The 13577-nt window shown below is 39.9% G+C and overlaps 1 protein-coding gene across 1 annotated transcript in view; it reads right to left on the bottom strand.

The window, feature by feature from the left end:
• The window catches only part of SPAG9 (sperm associated antigen 9), a 92203-nt gene that overhangs the window by 28800 nt on the left and 49826 nt on the right, over positions 1-13577 (bottom strand). The window contains exons 6-12 of the mRNA XM_088468591.1: positions 12696-12891; positions 9148-9247; positions 8618-8739; positions 3001-3058; positions 2279-2431; positions 1161-1212; positions 19-149 (exon numbers count right to left, since the gene is read on the bottom strand). Coding sequence (XP_088324717.1) covers positions 19-149; positions 1161-1212; positions 2279-2431; positions 3001-3058; positions 8618-8739; positions 9148-9247; positions 12696-12891 — 812 coding nt within the window. The remainder of the gene's footprint in view (positions 1-18; positions 150-1160; positions 1213-2278; positions 2432-3000; positions 3059-8617; positions 8740-9147; positions 9248-12695; positions 12892-13577) is intronic.

The raw sequence follows: 13577 nt of genomic DNA, 5'->3' as shown, positions 1-13577 counted from the left end.
AGAATGGGTAATGAATACCGGATCATTTCAGTCCACCGAACTGCCTCTTGAAGCTCCATCAATCTCTCTTTATACTGGTTTCTTTCCATCAGTACCCGAGCCATCTCCACACGTGTGAACCTTTTCCTCTGGGCCGTGGGCACATCGCTCTGTATCAGAGAGACAGTACACGTGTGGGTAATAAACAACATACTGGAGTAATTCTAACCTGCCATCAATTTTCTAAACTTCTAGCTAAAGTATCTCGACAACTGTCTCCATAGTGCATTAGTCAGCACCATATCTTTACTGTTTTGGAATTTGCCATCTAAACTGACACACTCATCTCAGGTAAGTCAACCATGAAACAAATGTTAAGAGACATCCTAGTTAGAAGCCAGATCTCTATCTGAATGGACACCTAGATGGTTAGGCTTTATTTCATTGCTTAGATTAAGGAAACAGAACAGTACCAACTAAATCTTACAAGTGTTTAATAAATGAGTGTTATTCACTGACTTGTGAAGCTTATAAATACTAAAAGGAAGAAGAAATTCATGTAGTGTTCATTGTATGCTATATTATACAAAGGAACATTAGTCATCTGAAAACTAGAACAGTACAAAACAGGAAATCCAGGACAACTAGAAATTAAAATAAGATACAATTTACTTATATCATCACTCATGAGAGTTTAAAAAAAAAAAAAAATATGGACTATTTGAATAATTGGCTGCCTTTATGTATATGTGGTGGGGAGAGGGGTGGATTCACTATCATAACTTAATGTAGCGCAATACAAAAAATAAAATGCATGGTATGCACAGTTCTACAAGGCACACAATGTCAAACTAACGAAACTGTATCAGAATGTCTCACTGAATATAGACACTGAAGTGGCAAAAGTCATGGGATAGAGGACTAGTATTGTGTAGGACCCCCTTTAGCCCAGCGAAGTGTAGCAGCTCGACGTGGCATCGATTCCACAAGTGGGCGGAAGACCTCTTTGTGAATTCTTAAGCAGGTTCATAAAATGTTTAACACAAAATGGCTGTCCCCACACTCTAATCAAGTAATGAGTCATTTTTTTTATGAATTTGTAATAAAACTTAAAATTTAAGAAAAACAAGCTACTCCTACATGGTAGCACAGCAAATCAAAAATATATAAAATTAATTTACATCTTCTTCATCTTTAGATTTTTGCCTTGCTTCTTCCGCCTCGGTTCTGGCCCTGCAAGAAAATAAAATGTTCACAAACTACAAATTTCCTGGGCCAGTACAAGAACTATTTTTTTACAAATCTAATTTTTATTAATTAGGAACATACAGCAGACATCACATTTACATCAATAAACATCTTGAGTAACAAGTGGTTCAGATTTTATGAGCTACATGAACGATATAGGTAGGGAGTGAAGTGGGGTCATAAAGCAAGGGCGGCCAGCGCTCCGGCTATTAGACTGGATTGAATGCGGCACTGTGATCACAGCTTCTCCCGCTTGTCACTTACAACCAGCGGATGGTGAGTCAGGCTGGACCCATTATTAAGCTACCTTGACCTGCCTTAGGGGGGGCGCCCCTTACTAGCCGCTAGAGGTTGGACACTATACTTACTTGGATACGCTTGCCTAATACAGCTTATACCCGGTGGTATTACACTGATTGTTTATTTTTCCATGTGCTTATGAGGAAATCCGGAAAACAAGACTGTCATTGAATTGTTTCTAAGTGGTGCTTCTGGAATAAACCACCTAGGTAAAAGGAACGTTCAATTGTTTAAGCTGCTACTAATTCTTCACACAGGCTCTATTCTGTTTATAAATGTATTGGTACATAATCCCATTTTAAACTGATATGTTTGCATGCTATATATGGATCATTATTTAACTTGTTAGAGTTAATGATCCAATCTTATTTACCCTAGATATTGCATATATAGACAAAAGAGTTTGTTATATTTATACATGGTGTAATATTTATGATGTTTTAATAAGACCTAATATGGAATAAATACGAATTGAAATCAACGAATCTTTGTTTGTGAGGTTGGCAACACCTCTTATAATTCTGCTGCAGGTGTGCATAGAGAACTATCAGCAGGTGGTCATTAGGCGCTGAGATCTTTTAGTATTGCATGTTTTGTATTGAACTACAATCGTAACTCAGTATTTTGAGTGATGGGGTACTCATAATTTCCTAGCCTGAAGGTTCCATTAAACTGGCTGTGAAATATTAAGACTGGTAGCATAAGGTAATGGAGGTTCACGACATGGAGAGGATTATAGAGACCGTCTGACCTCTTTAGTTCTTCCTCCAGTTCCTTGTTCTTCTCTTCCAGCTTCTGTTTGGCCTGTTTGATGGAGGTCAACTCCCCTTGTAACACGTCCTTCTCACACACTAGCTCATCCAGCTTCACGATTAGGTCATTCTTCACCACATTCAGGGCATTTCTACATTTACCATGTACATATCAGAGGAAAATGTGTCAAAAAAACAACATACAATGTTACAAGCTTAAAATAAATGGTAGTGCTTACATTACAAGTGGTTTTATGGAAGAAGACAACAGATTAAGCACATTAGCACAATACCCAAAATTCCTCTAGCTTCTTTAAAACACTCATTATAGCACAAGATTTGATTGTGCACATCAATATTTGTACAAACACCCATTAATAAATGTAAAAATAAATATTAGCAAACATTTGTAAAAACACAATACATTTGATGTAAGGACATGTAGATATTGGCTATGGACACCGTAACGTCTGTCTTAACAGGAAGGCTTTCTAGCAACAGGAACAAGAGGAACAATGGAATGTTTTTTTTACACTTCTCACTATAGGAATACATACAGGATGTTTTTACAGAGACCACTTTCATACGTCTTTCTCTCTTGAAAGAATGACATATCAATAGTGACCTACATTTACATCAGCAGACGTTTACAGTGTTCATAAAGATAGCTAAATGCACATAGGATTGTTCTGCGTAAGAGGGAATATAAAAAGGGACATACTTTGTTTCCAGAAGCTGGGTGTTCTCCAGGATAAGATTTTCCACCTCTCGTCCCATTCCTGAAACAAACAAGTTTGGCAAAAAGTACCGTTATTCTGGCAGCTATCAGAAGTGGACATGAAAGGGCTAAATGGATAACAGAAACACTAGAAGAAGGTGGCGGCAGTAGTTAAGGCAGGAGATGAGAGAAAAGATAAAGATAGAGTTTTGATAGCATCTCAATAGGTTGTATTCTGGCAATATTTCAAAGGCAAAATACTGGGAGAAAGACTGGAAGTGAGAAACAATCAAGTAACAAAAAGATAGCGGCTTAACCTGCTGAGCTCAGATTTAGACATGCTGAGCTTTCATAGCGTTGGGACAACTATGAAGGTAGCAGAAAGACAATTACCCGAGTTAATATAGAGAGGAAAAGTACACTACATGGCTAAAAGTATGTGGACAACTATGGGCATTAATATGGAGTTGGTTTCCCCTGTGATTAGAACAGCCTACGATCTTCTAGAAGTCTTTCCAATAGATTTTGTAACACGGCTGTGGAGAATAGCATCCAGTCAGTCACAAAAGCATTAGTAAGATCAGAAACTGATGTTGGGCCATAAGGCCTGGCTCACAGTTGGTGTTACAAATTAGCCCAAAGGGTGGGCCAGTCAAGTTCTTCCACACCCAACTTAACCATTTTTGGATGGCCCTTACTTTGTGCACAGGGGTACTACCTTGCTGAAATAAGGAAAGGGTTTTCACCAAACAGTTGTCTAAAGTTGGAAGCACATCATTCGCTAGAATATGTAGCATTATAATTTCCCTTCACTCAAACTAAGGGGCCCAGGCCAACCATGAAAAACAGCCCCAGCCTGTTATTCCTCCTCCACCGAACTTTACAGTTGGTAGTTTGCATTTGGGCACGCAGCGTTTTCCTGGCATCTGCCAAAGCCAGATTTCCCCATCAGACTGCCAGATTGTGAAGCATTATTGGTGGCTCCAGATACTTTTGCACTGCTACATAATCCATAATCCAATGGTGGCATTCGTTACACAACTACAGTCTATGTTTGGCATTTTGTATGGTGATCGGAGGAAACCAATCCATGATATCCCAGACTAACAGTTACTTTTCATACATTGCTTTCAGGCAGTTAGGAATTCCAGGCAGTGAAGTACAAGAGAGAGGATAGATTATTTTTACATGCTAGTGCTTCAACATTCAGCGGTCCCAATTCAGTGAACTTGTGAGGCCTACCACTATGCCGCTTAGCTGTAGGGGCACCTAGACATTTCCACTTCAATATAACAGCACCTACAGTTGACCAGGACAGTTGTAGAAATGCATAAAATTTGACAACCTGACTTGCTGGAATGGTGCCATCTTATAACAGTGCAACGTTGAAAATAAATGAGCTCTTCAGTACGACCCGTTCTACTGCTAATGATTAAGTTGCAAGGCTGTATATGCTTTGTTTTATGCACCTGTTAACAATGGGTGTGGCTAAAATGGCCAAATGCACTAATTATAAGGAGTCCACATACTTTTTGGGCATGAACTATAGAATTGGGTGTCGTCAGTATAGATGCAGTGCTGGAAGCCCAATAAACCAATTAGTCTTCCAAAAGAAGAATTGTACAATGGGCAGAGAGCAGAGAAAATAAACCTTTTCTCTCATCTAATTCACCCCTATTGGAACCTCGAAACAAGTTCCCACCACTGCTCTGACGTCATCAGAGCCACAACAGGAACAACTACACTAGACTTATCTGCACGTGCTTGACAGAAGGTGTCCAAAAGCTAACGCGACACGTTGCTCCACAGCAGCAAAAAGCGAACTACAAAATCAAGCTGAACGCTCAGGTTACAACCCAATATGTGTGTTTTTTTTCTCCATCTGGAGTAGGTAGACACAGCCTCTAGGGGGTATATTTACTAAAAAGGTCGATTTTGATCTATTTAAAAATGATAAAAAAAAAATAAAAAAAATCGACCTTTAGTAAACATACTCCTAGCGGTCACTGGATTAAAATTACTATTTTTACCCAGTTTTCTTCATGCACAGGAGATGGGCACAGTGCCTTGTTCCTTTCCATATGTATTTTAAATAACAGCAACAGCTAACCTCTGGAGCATGGCATGAGGTACTTTGCAGTGCACACTTTTAAACTCCAATTTTAGGTGGACCCTTAATCACCTAGAGTGAGATGACAGATGTCCATAGCAGCCTTGCTGCAGTTGTTCAAAGTAACCAGTGAGTCGGAGAGAACAGAGCAGCAGCTGCTCCGCTCATCCTCTTAGTGCCAAGTGATACAGAACCTTTTCTGGACAGTCAAGAATACTGGATGTTGAAAGTACAATGAATCAAAGTTGCATTTCATGTCTGCAAGAATGTGGTCATAAGAGTTAACAGATGGCAACAATGTGTGACAAATTAATTCAATGATATTCCCTGAATGCTCCCAGGATGTAGGGCAAAATAGCATGCTGCAGAGGTGACAGTCAGTGACTCAAATTGCACCATAGGGTTATCATCAGCAGCCCATCTCCCCAGAGCATCAATCCTACCACTCTGTTGGCCAGTGTCCAATTCAGCATGCCAAGGCAACCTGCATTTTTCATCATTATCGTTCACTCACTCCATCTTAGTCTAATGGGGGGCATATTTGGGCCTCAGACCTATTTCCACAGCAGCTTTGCCTACTACATGGTGGTCCACAATTAGCTATGTGCAATATGCCATATCATACCAAACTACCTGCGTACAACAAGTCTGCTCCTTACGCTGCCTCTAGAAGAACGCTTTATGTGTGAGACCTCTCAAGAGATGCTGAGGAGACAGACCACCTTTCACACCTGCCTGGTCAGAAAATGAAGGCTTGGTATCCCTAATTCAGCTCACTGCGACCCAGTCAAGAGTTGCTGAGGGACTCAAGGACTTGCACAATGAAGTGCCAACACCTCTTTTTCATTGCTGTTAAAATTCTTAGGTAGTGTTTGGAACAATTCTCTAGCGGACCCTTTCTTGGGCAAGTAGGAATGGGACACTAAGAAGTTTAGGCCTAAAATGAATGTGGCTGTAGCACAAAATGTGATGAAGATTTTCCAACAACTAAAAGGGGTCCATACATCAGTTCCGAAATTCCCCGTTCTGCCGATCTGATCATTGGGGAAATTTAACATGTAAAAAATCCCTGACTCACCAATTCCGATCATTTACAGATTGTGACAGGGGAAATGAGATTTCTTTAACATGTTAAATATCCCAGATTCCCCGACCCTGTTGTTGGCAGAACGGGGAATTCCAGTAATAGTGGCTAGATGTATGGGCCCCTTAAGTCGGTCTATGGTCTTGTCAGGACTACAGTTGTGAGCACTTGGGACCATAAAGGATCAGAACCAGCATCCATGCTCCCTACACTGAAAACTGATAAGATAGACCGCATTTTTGCCCTTTATCAGCTTTTACTGTGTGGATGTCAGGGGAATGGGAAGATATAAATAAACTTTTTGGGTCACAATGTAAGTTAGGAATAATTTATCCAGTGACATGCCTCAGATAGGATGGAAGATCAACCAGAATTACTGCTCCCCATAGCATTAAAAAAAAAATATTCAACAGAAAAAATATATATTTTTATTCTAACAAACTAAATGTCTCAATTTTATTACATTAGCTATATCTAAATTGGAAGTGTCAGAAAGCGGCATACCCCAAATTATGTAGAACTGGATAAAATATAACATAACCCTGTTCCTTTTTAGAACAAGAGGATAAAAAAATAAAAAGCTGGTTACTCCGAAGTGTGTAGCAATAAATCACTTGTATGACACATACCTCTAAACATAACAAGAAAAATATTAGGAAGGAAGCATAGCTCAGTAAGTGAGCAGACTGTCTGAAGACTAAGTGATCGGAAACAGGAGGATTTTTTTTTACTCCAGAAAAAAAAAAAAAAAAAAAATCACTGATCTAGTACATACAAGAAAGTAGAAGATACTGTCCCCACAGAAGGATATGACTAGAAAGTGACCAATGTGCCTGAATGTGCTCACTTTAAAATAGTCTACTATGCAGAAAATATATATTTTTTTAAACATATATAATCATATACACACACACACGATGTTTAAACACACACAGACATAGAATTGTTCGGCTATCTTACGAGTGAAATACAGCCCTTATGCTACTTTCTTATGCCGGAATTCTAGCCAAATTTACCAAGTGAATATGAAGCCAAACAAGACTGGGCTTCCATAGCTGTCCCATACAGTTGCCATCGCCCAGAGCAGAGAATAATAGGGGTAGAAAAGTAAGTGTGGGACCAACTAAAACTAACCAGTACAAAACACTGCTCCCTGCTGCAGAACTCTAGGACATTTTTATTATAAATGGTTAATATTTGTTTTGTTTAAAGAAAATGAATGCAGATGTATTATCCTATCAAAAGTATGATACAGCAACGCAGTGTGTGGGCAACAGGCCACAGTATTGAGCTATTTTGAAACCGCAATGTTCCACTGCAGGGATTTCTGATTGGTGTCCTGCAGGTCAGATGAAGTCCCACTAGACTTGTGTATAGTGAGCCTTCAAAAGAGCCGGTTGTCAGCAGAATATTATTTTTCATAGCTTGTGTTCCTTTGGCCCTCAGTTGATATCAGAAGCAGACTGTCAACACTTTGCTATTCAGCAAATAAATTAGATACGGCACAAAATATAAACTAGTGGTGCAGCTCATTCAAATTCTTTTTTTTTTTAAATTTTATATTTGATTTCGTTTTAAATAATTATATCTATAGAAGGTTTTGTATCTATTGTGTGGTTGTTTCAGTTAAACAAAGAAGCCCACTATTGTTTTCGTCATTGCAGACTAGACCTTCCAGTGTGAGTGGTAATAACTCCCACCCTTCCTCTGCATAACTCCACTTCCCAACTGCAGGCAGCAGTATCTGTGCTAACAAATGGATTGTCTCCCACAAGAAGGTCTTTATATCTAATTCAGAGTAATAAAAACAGGCAGCTCTTCCCATTTCATTCCCTGCGCAGGAATGAAACGCTTTAAGTTGCATTCAACATACAGTATATGTGTGGAATCAAGGCAACCATTTTGTTTGAAACATGCAAACTGTATCAAACATATTTTTGGAGAATTTCATCATCTCTACTTTTTTTGTGGTGTAGGATTAGGCTTATTATACTGAAGTTAACAATTTTTATTGAGCTTAACACTCGTAGAAAACAGGTACTCTGAGTAAGTATGCCTTGGAAAAAAGTCAACATCAGGATCACTGCAACCTAACAATGGGGTCAGGAGAGAATTATAATCTATGGTCATGCAGTGCAGATAACTAACCAGTAACTACAGGTGCGCTCATTAAAATGTGCACACGCATCACACCATGCGATTCCCCGCACCTGCATACGCTATGGCACGCACTGCAAACTCACCATGCATTCCAATGGAGGCGCGGTCGCATATCTCTCGCGCTATGCGTGGCGTGATTTGCCGATATAGCTGGGCATATCTGTAGCTGTAGTAGCCAGATGACCAGCAATTTAAACAGAGATAGCAAACCACAAGCCCTTGTGCTCAACCTGAACCAAAACAAAAGACAGATAAAAATTAAATACCTAGCAAGTCAGCCCCTTCATCAACATCTCCAATAAGGTCTGTTCCGGCCGACGACAGCTCCTCAAATAATGACTCTGTGTTCCGGTCAAATGCTTTATTTTCAATGCCTTTGGATGGGGTACTGGAAACAAGAAAATGTAATCAGTACACAATGTTGCTAAACAATAAACATAAGCCATTATCTTTTTATCTATTTCTTTGTTTGTACACAGTGAATATAAGCTTCGGAAACTCCACTAGAAGAAACCAAAAACACAAAGTAAAATGCATGCAAATACTCCAGCTCTTCCAAAAGTATACATGATTATGTTCTCTCCTTACACTGCCCACTGAAAGCTCTGAAGAACGGGAAGAGCAGCAGATGCACTGTACATTAATGTAGTGCGGCACAGAAAGAGGTGGACAGGAGCTCAATCTCATGTGCCCAATCTAAATACGGTTAATTCTTAACCCACACCTTGGATTCCTGACACTGCTGGAGGGGCCTAAGGATATTACCCTGGAAATATTGGAGGAGAGGTCTACCAACCTGGTAACCTGGTGTGCTCTGGGGTCTTTGTCCATGTCCAGCTCTGGAGTAGATTCTATGATGGACTGAACCTCAGATTTTTCCTCATTATCATTGGTATCTGGAAAGCATTTGTTCAAGTTATCTGTAGCTTTGTCACATTAGTCTTTTCTATTTAAGGCTTGATATTCATTTTAGGGAAAAAAAACAAGCAAACTATATTTTGAGAGTTTTCTTGTTTTATTTAAACATGCCTGTAATTATTCTTCAGAGGTTTTTAACAATACATTCACGGCCATACTGACTGCACCATTGCCTGCAGTGAAAATTGCCTTTACTGGCCAAAATAATGAGAACATATTGCAAAATTTTCCAACAAAATTATCTTCAGTCTTATCTTAGTAGATATGCCACTGCAGGCTACACTGAAGTGCTAAAAGACATGGGATAGCAGTATGTAAAGGTAAGGGTATGTGACATCACCATACTCTGATGTCTTGGAAATGCCCAGAACTGCATCAGTTGTAATCCGACATCTCACAAGTGAGTTTGAACACCAGCTAGGCTGCTCAAAGCAAGGTGACGTGAAGCATCGGAGTTCGAACGGGGCATGATAGTGGGTGCCCAATGGAAGGGACATTCCATTTCTGAAGTTGTGCGGACATTCAACATTCCTCGATCTACGGTGTCACGTGTGTACCGGGAATACCTCATGGCATTACCACCCACAGTGGCCAACCACAGGTGCTTAAAGACCAGCGGCATCTGGCCAGAATTGTCCGTGGTGACAGACAAGCTACACTGGCTCAAATCACATCCACACTGAATGCAGGAGGTACCAGGTGCATATCCAACAAGTCAGTGCAACATTCTTTAGCTTCCATGGGATATGGGAGCAGAAGACCAACCAGAGTGTCCCTGTTAAAACTATGACACTGGACACAGCACCTCACCTTCGCTTGTGATATCGCTAATTGGACCCTGAAGGACTGGCAACACGTGGCGTAATCCGTTGAGTCGCAGTACCAGTGGTTTCAGGATGATCGTAGTGTTCGGGTGTGGCGCAGACCCCATGAGTCCATGGACCCAGTTGTCAACAAGGCACCGTGCAGGCTGGTGGTGGCTCCATAATGGTGTGGGGTGTATTCACGTGGCATGGGTTGGGTCCGTCTGAACACGCCATTGTCTGGTAACCTCTACTTTGCATTACTTGATGACCATTTGCAGACCTTCATGGACTTCATGTACCCCACAACGATTAAATATTTCAGCAGGATAATTCACTGTCATTGGTCCTAAGTTGTTCAGAATTGGTTCAAGGAGCATTTTAGAGAGATCCGACAAATGGAGTGGCCCTCACGTTCGCCCAACATGAACGCGATCAAGGTGTTCCCAAGGTGGAGAAGTCAATTCGCACCCAAGATCCTGCACCCACAAATATCAGTGAGCTGTGGAAAGCTATCCAGACGGCATCAGTCAATATCTCTCCAGAGGTCTTGCGTCCACTTGTGGAATCGATGCCACATCGAGTTGCTGCACTTTGCCGTGCAAGAGGGGTTCCTACACAATACTAGGCATCTATTCCATGACTTTTGGCACTTCAGTGTATAAGCTTGTGTGAGGAAGGGTGAAAGATTTCCCTTGGTCCAGCCTAAAAGGGAGCAGTTAAAGGGCCCTACCAAGAGTACATTTAATATTCCAAGAAGGTACACACTATTTCCTAAAAGCTAATGCTGCCCTTATTCCATTGAATTCAGCCTGAAAAGAAAGCTCCTTCCGATTCCTGTCAGCCCCTATAATAATATGCGTTCAGAAAGTCTATGATAACCCATATCTCAGAATAAAGTGGCTTCGTGGTGCAGCCTTTTGCTAGTATTGCTGTATATTGAGTTTTCTCAATGTCACTTGTAGGCATGCCACCAGCGGAGAGAATATTGCAAGAACAGGATTTCTTATAAAAAAAATAAATAAAAAAAAATAAAAAAAAGTTAATACATTAAAAATTAAACATGAAATAAAAGGTGCTTATGATAGATTGACAATTAGAAGCATTAAATAAACTTCTATTAAAATTAGGTCTATGTGGTTTTACCCATGTTAACATAGCCGTTTTTATCACTCTCCAATAAAAGTCCCCAAAACATATCTGGCAAACCGCCAAGTCAAAGTGCTTTTCCTTTCACTTAAAACCCCTGAAGTATCTTTTTTTTTTTTTCATGCACATGTAAAATCGATACGTTTAGTGAACAGTGCCATGCATTAAAAGGAATGGAGCATAAATAAATTAGCTGATAGATGTACTATGGAAACCACAAGAGAATACGCCTCCTATTAGAGTGCCATAACCTTGAGGCCCACAATCTCCTTGAGCACTGTCCTTCTAGACAGCTGCACTAAAAGGATTTTTTTCCATATACTATTAAACGCATCTTAAAAAACCAGGAAACACAAATTTGAACTTATTTTTTATCTCTATTTACGGACAACATACAAGAGATTTGTGTAACATACAGTCCTCTTACACCAGTGGTGTCAAACTCGGGCCATCCAGCTGCAGTGGAACTACATATCCCATCATTGCACTGACAGTTTTGCTCTTAGGGCATGCTAAAACTGTGGCAGGGCATACTGGGATGTGTAGTTCCACTGCAGCTGGTTTGACACCACTGTCTTACACTATTTAATGGGTCTGCTAGAGAATCTGAGTTATACACAATTCTGACAGCTAATTAGTAATAGTGTCACCTACTGTTTTAGTACACAGCACCTGTACATAAAGGGACATTTGTACCAGAAATTATAGAAGATAATTATTTTATGTGGTTTCATCAAAAGTGTGCGCGTTTAGTGTCTCAAATATTCTACCACTATTGCTCTGTGGGGAACATGGACACATGCATTCAGTGACAGATGAGGCTTTGGGTTTGTCTCTCAAATCTCGAGACAGCACTAAACAGTTTGGGTATGTGATATGAATATCAATGACTAATTACAAAGAGTATAGCCTTAAACATACTATTAAGAACTATGTAGTAGAGACACCAATGCAGCATATAGATCTCTAGAAGTTGTGAAGCTTTCTGATGACTGTGCCACTGTATTGGTCGCCAGACACACGCTTTTGTAGTTTAATTTGTTCTAGACACAATCTGAATGAGGATTGGTTATGATTTAGGGCAAATTTGCAACTATCTGCACTTAAATTACACTGTGTCCATTCCAAAGACATGCTTCTTGTAGCAGATTATAAGAAAAGCAAAAAGGAGCAACCAATTGCTATAAGGATATGTAAACAAGTGTAATATATAAACAACTAGATAAACCTCAATATAAGAAACCGTGTCTCTACCCACCAGGAAAGAGAAGAGACTAAATAAACACAAAACAGAACAGAATGAGGACCTCTGTATCATGCAGTATATACAGCAGTAAATCAAAGCACTAATTTTACACTAACTGAAAGATATTCAGGGCCCTGCAGGCACCTTATTCCCTGATCATTTGTTACTGCTGCTCTGCATCACAGAACATCACTACATTAGAACACAAGGAGCTAAGTTATAGACTACCTGTAGATGCGGAGGTGGTCTCCTGATTAACCTGGACGTCTTCATTCTTCTTATTCTTCTGTACATTGTTGTTCTTTAAATTGGCTTTCATTATGACCTCATCTTTTTGTTCTTTTGACGATGGGTGCACCATGTTGTCAGGGTCTATGCTGGCAGTTTTGCCTGCCCCTGATTGGCTGAGATTCAATAGCTCATCCTGAAACAGCAGCATAAGGGAAGCCTGTCAGAACCACTGCATGTCTCAGGTGCTTACTACACCATGCAAACAGGAGATTTAACACGACTTTGACAAAACATGACCAAAGTAATTTCAGTTCAGCAGGATTGAGTGTCCCAGACATCAGACCTCTGCCATTTTGCTAGTTAAGGAGGGGAAGGGTTATATCAAATATTTAATACATATTAACTTTTCCTTTAAGTATAAACACCACAGCAAAGTTTCAAACAAATATTTCCACTAATCCTTTTATTAGGGTTCTAGGATACCTGCCTTTACCAATCCATGGGTGATTATGGCAGATTGGTTGGCATGGTCATCTGACCAGGGCATTATCAGTATGGCATTTTGCATGGATTTTCTTGTAGTACAAAAACATACTGGTAGGTTAATCAGTCTTTTACAAAAATGGGACCTTGTGTATATGACAGAATTTAGACTGCAAGCTCTAATGCAGTAACTGAAGTTAATAATTGACATTCTCTGTAAAGCACTGTGTAATATGGTGACGCTAGATAAATGATAATAACAATGGTATAAGAGTAGTGTGAAGCCTCTGTAATGGGAGGAATATCAGTCCCAGACTCTGCAGCACCTATACATACACCCATGTAGTATAGATAAAACACACTGATGATATGGTGCCTGTATTTATTTCCCCTGCA

This window comes from Taudactylus pleione, unplaced genomic scaffold (assembly GCF_031769625.1).
Source record: "Taudactylus pleione unplaced genomic scaffold, aTauple2 ptg000012l, whole genome shotgun sequence".
Classification (NCBI taxonomy): domain Eukaryota; kingdom Metazoa; phylum Chordata; class Amphibia; order Anura; family Myobatrachidae; genus Taudactylus; species Taudactylus pleione.
The sequence above is the reverse complement of the archived record's forward strand: the minus strand, read 5'-3'. Positions and strand labels throughout refer to the sequence as shown.